Source organism: Schistocerca nitens, chromosome 2, assembly GCF_023898315.1.
Source record: "Schistocerca nitens isolate TAMUIC-IGC-003100 chromosome 2, iqSchNite1.1, whole genome shotgun sequence".
Lineage (NCBI taxonomy): Eukaryota > Metazoa > Arthropoda > Insecta > Orthoptera > Acrididae > Schistocerca > Schistocerca nitens.
The window spans coordinates 412,375,141-412,382,983 of NC_064615.1; the positions used below are offsets into that span (position 1 = coordinate 412,375,141).

General features: G+C 38.3%; 1 protein-coding gene across 1 annotated transcript in view; it reads right to left on the reverse strand.

Moving 5' to 3' along the window:
* The window catches only part of LOC126236275 (uncharacterized), a 181,102-nt gene extending 173,975 nt beyond the window's left edge, over positions 1-7,127 (reverse strand). Inside the window, exon 1 of the mRNA XM_049945434.1 lies at positions 6,946-7,127. Within this exon, the coding sequence (XP_049801391.1) occupies positions 6,946-6,974 (29 nt within the window). The 5' untranslated portion in view covers positions 6,975-7,127. The remainder of the gene's footprint in view (positions 1-6,945) is intronic.
* Between the last annotated feature and the right edge of the window lie 716 nt (positions 7,128-7,843).

The window sequence follows — 7,843 nt, forward strand, 5'->3', positions numbered from 1 at the left end:
TTGCACACTACAAAAACTACTCAAAATTACTATGAAAGGTTATCAAAAATTTAAGGAAAATGCACATAATGTTGGAAATCAGTAGTTTTGACAACAGACTTCAAGCTATATGGAATGTAATGAAATGACCAACAGGACAATCAGCCACAGAACAACATAACATCACTACTGAAATGAATGGAAAAGCTACAAATGATGAGTCACAGATAGCAAACAAGAGAAAAATCACAGCAGTATCTTGAAACCATAATTATCATAAAATTCAATCATATGAATGTGTCATGCAATTTATAAGGTCACTCACTAGATTTTACAAGCATCAAATAATAAAACAGAGTCACTTTGTACTTTCTGTCATCTATCTTAACTGTGTAAATCACAGTATCACCAACTTCTCTTTCTGAAATTAAGAAAATTATACATTCTCTCAAAAATAAAACCTCAGCTGGTTTTGATGGTGTTTTCAATAAAATACCAAAGATTTGTTCCCATATAATACACCCAGTTTATCCAAAATACATAATGCATTACTAACTCAAGGCATTTTTCCAGAGAGACAGCAATAAGCTGTTATTACACTCCTCTTTCAGGAAGGTGAAAAGAGAGATGTGAATAACTACCAACCTGTTTTCGCGCCGACACGAATTTCCAAAATTTTTGAGAATGTGGTGTATTCTAGAATAGTATCTCACCCTAGGAACAACATTATCTTCAACAAACAACAAATCAGGTTTCAGAAGGGTTGCTCTACTGAGAATACCATTTACATATTCACTCACTAGATTTTACAAGCATCAAATAATAAAACTGAGTCAGTTGGTACTTTCTACTGCCTATCTAAGGAATTTGACGTTGTGAATCATAGTAATCCCCAAGACAAATTGAAGTTTTAGGGATTGATGATGTTGACAACCAGTAGATAAAGTCATATCTAACCAAAAGAATGCAGAAATTTGTATCTAATAATTCAACCAATATAGGCCTAGCTCATGGACAAAATTCGACTGGGGAGAGATCACCTATGGGGTTTCCCCAAGGCTTAATCTCATGTCCTCTATTGTTCCTAATACATATAAACAATCTTCTGTCCAGTATACAAAAAGCTGAATTAGTTCTTTTTGCAGATGACGCTGGCATTGACATCAGACAAAGCATACGTACAGAAACAGACGAAATGGCAAACAAAATTCTTAAAAGGTACAAGGCAAATGGATTATCATTAAATTGTGACAACATTCAGTACATCCAGTTCAGTATTTTTCATGGAACTCCAGAAGCTATCAAAATAAATTTCTCAGACAAAGAAATACAAGAAGTAGAACATGTTGAGTTTCTCAGGTTATAGGCAGATCACAATCTCAACTGGAAAACTCACTGAGTAGAATTAATGAAGCACTTTGGCTTGGCTATCTGTGCAGAATTCATTATTACTGCAATAAGAGCTTTTTTTAAAACAGTTTATTCTGCATATTTCCATTCGCAGATGAGTTGTGCAATCCTTTTTTGGGGAATTTCAAGTTACAGATATATTTCAATGAAAATAATTATATTTTGATTAAATAATATAGTTGACAGAGCAATGAAAGACCTGCGTCGAAACAAGGCCCCGGGAGTAGATAACATTCCATTAGAACTACTGACAGCCTTCGGAGAGTCAGTCCTGACAAAACTCTATAATCTGGTGAGCAAGATGTATGAGACAGGCGAAATACCCTCAGACTTCAAGAAGAATATAATAATCCCAATCCCAAGGAAAGCAGGTGTTGACAGATGTGAAAATTACCGAACTATCAGTTTAATAAGTCACTACTGCAAAATACTAACGCGAATTCTTTGCAGACGAATGGAAAAACTGGTAGAAGGTGACCTCGGGGAAGATCAATTTGGATTCCGTACATATATTGGAACACATGAGGCAATACTGACCCAACGACTTATCTTAGAAGACAGATTAAGGAAAGGCAAACCTACGTTTCTAGCATTTGTAGAATTAGAGAAAGCTTTTGAAAATGTTGACTGGATACTCTCTTTCAAATTCTGAAGGTGGCAGGGATAAAATACAGGGAGTGAAAAGCTATTTACAATTTGAACAGGAACCAGATGACAGTTATAAGAGTAGAGGGACATGAAAGGGAAGCAGTGGTTGGAAAGGGAGTGAGACTATCCCCAACGTTATTCAATCTGTATATTGAGTAAGCATTAAAGGAAACAAAAGAAAAATTCGAAGTAGGAACTAAAATACATGGAGAAGAAATAAAAAATTTGAGGTTCGCCGATGACATTGTAATTCTGTCAGAGACAGCAAAGGATTTGGAAGAGCAGTTGAACGGAATGGACAGTGTCTTGAAAGGAGGATATAAGATGAACATCAACAAAAGCAAAACAAGGATCATGGAATGTAGTCGAATTAAGTCAGATGATGCTGAGGGAATTAGATTAGGAAATGAGACACTTAAAGTAGTAAAGAAGTTTTGCTATTTGGGGAGCAAAATAACTGATGATGGGCGGAGTAGAGAGGATATAAAATGTAGACTGGCAATGGCAAGGAAAGCGTTTCTGAAGAAGAGAAATTTGTTAACATCGAGTATAGATTTAAGTGTCAGGAAGTCGTTTCTGAAAGTATTTGTATGGAGTGTAGCCATGTATGGAAGTGAAACATGAATGATAAATAGTTTGGACAAGAAGAGAATAGAAGCTTTCGAAATGTGGCGCTACAGAAGAATGCTGAAGATTAGATTGGTAGATCACATAACTTATGAGGAGGTATTGAAAAGAATTGGGGAGAAGAGGAGTTTGTGGCACAACTTGACTAGAATTTCAAATTTTTCCGTATGTAGACCGTCAAATCCTGCATATGTCCAAGCAAATCTGAACATGTCCTGGAATTTTGGAGAGCGAAATTGATTGTGTGTGAGTGCCTGAGCTCTGATAATTGTCTGAAAATAAAAATTTAAACTTTTACTGGAGGCAAGACTTGAACCAAGGACCTCTCTTTCCGCAGCTGCTCACGTTAGCCACGGGACCACGGCGCTCCTGTGCCCACATCATCCTTGATGTTGCCTATGTTGCCCATGGACTACTCAGTTTGTATATTTTGCTTATTTTTTCATAGTTCCACACAACTTCTTCCTGTTTTCTCGATTGATTTGTGTTCAGTTTTTCAAGGCCTATCCACTGTGCCAAATTATAACTAAATCTGAGGGGGGTGCGATGGGGAGGTTCCCTTGTAAGAACGTAAACAAAATATGATTACAAGCTGATCAGCATGTTACACACTCCGATCAACTGAGTACTTATATAACAAACGATACTGTGATTTTCATGAACAATACAAAAAACAAACTTTACACTAATTATGGTAATCGATGACCAAAAATATGACATATATAATGGCAAGGCAACAATTTCGACAGCTCTGAACTTCAAGGAAACACTTGATACGGCCGGTTTTGACAACTGCAAGGAAAAATGCGACAGCTATGAGTTTCACGTGGTGTCCTGAAGCTTTCTGCGGAATGTCACCCTGGAAGCAGAGATGCATTAGGTGTCGCTTCTGGGCTCATTATTTTTCTTTTCAACGTGTTGGTAGGACATGTTCTAAGGTATCACCAATTTAGTATTGGAGGGCAGGATGGAGGGTAAAAATCGTAGAGGGAGACCAAGAGATGAATACACTAAACAGATTCAGAAGGATGTAGGTTGCAGTAGGTACTGGGAGATGAAGAAGCTTGCACAGGATAGAGTAGCATGGAGAGCTGCATCAAACCAGTCTCAGGACTGAAGGTACAGTGGTTGGCTGGCTTTCAGAATGCACTTCCTTCTTGAAGCTAGTAGGAAAAGCACTCTCTGAACCTTTCATTGTGTACCGATCAACAATACAGCGCTTCTGCCCTATAGTGGGTCATCTTGTTTATTCCTAAATATAACTGGTTAGATAAAAAAAAAATCTACTCAGCAGGTGGTGGCAGGACAGAACAAATATATGAGTGTCAAGGAAATACACAAGTTTTTGGAGTCTTCTGGCAGAAGGTCGAAGGGAAAGTAAGAGGGATGACGGAAAAGGACTGACGAGGGTTAGGAAATGGGAAAAGTTTGGAAGTCACCCAGAATCCCAAGGGCAGGGGAGATTTATCGGATGGGATGAGAAGGAAAAACTGATTGTTGGGGTCTGCACTGGATGAGATTTGAAAACCTGAGAGCATAAAGATAGGGTAATAATCAAGACAGAGATTACTCACAAAACCTCATGAAACAGTCAATAAAAGTGGAAAGCTAAGTGCATTATATGCTGTAGACAAGTGACATGAGGGACAGAGAAAAACAGACAGTTCATAAAATAAAAGATACAGAAAACTAAAAGGGAATGAAGAAAGGAATAGTTACTGAGAAGAAACAGTGAGACTGAAGAAACTAATGTAAATTAAGGCCAGGTGGGTGGCGAGAACCAAAGACGTGTTGTAACGCCTGCTTCCACCTGCAGAGTTCTGAGAACCTGGTGTCTGAGGGAAGAATACAGATGACATGTGGTGTAAAACAGGCATCAAGGTCACAACTCTCAACAGAATATTGTGTGATGCCAGTATACACTCTCTAGCCGATAACTTGGTGGTAGTTGTACCAATGTAAAAGACCAATTGACGTGTACATAACAGCTGGCACACGACGTGTCGTTTCACAGACGGTGGCACTCCCTTTGATAGTATGTATACATACATTTTGCCAGTTGCAAGTCTGGTATATGTAGTGGTAGGAGGGGCATAGGTCAAGTCTTACAATGGTGATGATCACAGGAGTTGGAGCTATAGGATACAGAAATAGGTGCAGAAGAAGCATAGTGTCTGACCAGAATTTGTGGAGGTAGATGGGGTAGGGCAACACTGAAAAGCTGTTCCAAGTGTGGTGGCGGGCAAAATGTCGGACAGAATGGGCCTCATTTCTGGGCACGATTGGAATAGTCTTGTTTAAGTACTGATTAATACATTCAAGACTAAGATAATATTGACTGATAAGAGGGTACTCCTAAGGTGTTTCTTTGGAGGGATCAGCAGTACCAGGATCGGATGTGATAGGCAGGAAATCTGCTTCTGAACTAGGCTGATAGGATGGGCCTAATTACACCCAGTGAAGACCGAGGTGAGAATGATGTGTGTTGCTGTAAAGGGTCTACAGCTGAACATATATGTTTGCCTCAAATGCCAGGACTGTATGGAAGGGAATATTTGACATGGAAAGAATGACAACTGTCAGAATTTAAGTACTGTTGTTTGTTAGCAGGTTTAATGTGAACAGAAGTTTGCAGCTGACTCTCAGTGAGGATGAGAACATCAGACAAAAGTGGCACGGGTTTTCGAATAGAATCATGTGACATTTAACTGGAAGAATGTATTTAGATAGGCCTATTCTAAAAATTTTAACAGGTCAGCCATGAGACTACATGACAAAGAAGTCAGGAATGTAACTAAACAAAACCACAGACCAAGAGATTATGGAGTGCAGGAAAACCTCTACCGAGTGAAACATGAAAAGGTTGATACAGGAAGGAGTCATCTTAATTTTCATAGCCATGACCCTGATCTATTTGTATGTCTGCCCCTCAGAGGTAAAGTACCGGTAGTTGTTGGTAAGTATACAGCTGATTAAGGTAAGCAGGAAGGACATCATAGGTCGAGTTAATGTTCAGCAGCAGATAGACCATGTACATGGGAGATGATGCTATAGGAGAAGATGACACCAATGGTGACAAGAAAACTGTGTGATGGGGGTGGGATGGTCACAGATTTCAGACTCTAGGAAATGGTTGGTGTCTTCAATATAGAAGGAAGTCTTTGTATTATAGGTTGCAGGTGTTGATCAAGTAAGGCAGAGATAGGCTTGGTGGGTACTTCGAAGCCAGAAACTATGGGACAGCCTAGGCGACTGGGTTTGTAGATCTTAGGCAGAAGGTAAAAGTGTGAGGGTGTGTGGTTTCTGTTGGGTATGAAGTTCTGTGGACTGAGGCGTTAGAACTTGTAATGTCACTGTTTTGTACTCAAATTAAATGTACATCTGTGACACCTTTCCACATGCCAAAAAACACTCTCCATGGAATGCAACTAATGTAATATAATATAACCTTACTCCATAAAATCCTTTCAAAATAGACTTCCTTGTTACACGAAAATTTATTAAGATATTAAATTAGCAAGTGTCAGTTATTTTTCCATCCATACAGCAAAACTCATTTACAACTTATTTGTTACGCACATATTGGTCAACAGATAATAAAGAATTTCAGAAGTCATTTTGATAATGACAGTCATTTCACTAAGAAAGTTCATTTGGAATAAGAATTTTTTTTATCTATGGAGAACAGGAAACGTATGCAAAATGACCATTACAAACAGAAGCCTTCATATATTTCACTTGGTCTTTACTTCATATAAATAAATACTGCCCTAAGCACAAAAGCACTACTATTCCTACAATCTTACTTCACCTTAGTTGAACTTCAAATTATATTGTTTTTACTTCGCTGTATGACACGACTATCCTACGGTAAAAATAGTTATTAGCTTATAAAATAATGAAAAGCCTGATGTTTTCAGTAACCAACATAGTATTTTCGCAAAAGGTTAGAATCAATTTGTTTTTTGTAGAATACATTCGCAAACAGTAAGGTAATCAGAAATGGTTCATTAGCTGAGACGTGCAATGATGCGAAAACATCGAGAAATGTAGCCTTCCCGAATCAAGGAAATCACGGCCAGTGCTTTAAAGTTTCGACACAAGGTATTTAATTAAAGGACAGTAATATTCTGACATTAAATTATTCATGCTGAACAAATTTTAGTGACGCGATTTCTCGATAACACTAGTATTGTGTCGCAGAGATGTTTTGATGACTCTCGGCTTCTCTTTATACAATCTTCAAAAACAAGTGTTCAATATGACAACAAATATACTCACGAGAGAATCTTGTTACATCCAAGCGACATCACGGAGGCGTCTCCTCCTAATTTCTGCACTTACAGGTTGTTACCACACGGCAAAACACTAAACACACACAACATAATTCACACAAATAAACAACATAGTTTTGTTGACAGTGCTGGTACATCTACTTTCTAATTGCAACTGTATCGATTTACTTAACAGCTTTGACACAAATGTCCACACATCGATATCTACGTTGTATTGAACACATGTTGCACCATCGATTCTGCCAATGTGCTCATTACCTAATCTACATTCTTTAATGATGAGAACACAGTGTGAGAAGACGGCTTAGTAAACTGATGCAGTTCTAGCAAACTGTACCAGTAAAATGTAACATGTTAGTAAAGAGGAGTGTGTTATATACAGGAAACGTGTAATACTATTAACTGGGTGATGTTTTCCAAATGCAAGACACGTGTTTTGTTTCCCAATGTTCAACCCGTTATCGTTCCAGCGGTCATAAAACCTTCATCACGTTGTTTCGGTTCCCAAAACATACTGACAAGTACTGTGGATGGCTGAAAGCAGTTCCAAGGAAAAATTCGTTGCCTTCGGTGATGTATGTAGTGCATCTACACTAGGGTGACCAAACGTCCCGGAAAACCGCGATTGTCCCGGTTTTCATCCCTGTGTTCCGGTATCCCGAAAATTTGTTTGGGGACGCTCAAAAGTCCCGGAATTCAGTCTTTAAGTACATTTCGTGAAACTTTCCCAAATTTTTGGGATTTCCCTATATTAAAGGAAATACAACACAAGAAATTCATATATTTTAGCTTATTTGTCTAAAACCTCCATTGTCCCATACTAGTAATCACAGTATCAGTATTGATACACTCAGGTAATAATTAACTTTGAGCGGTACTTTGGC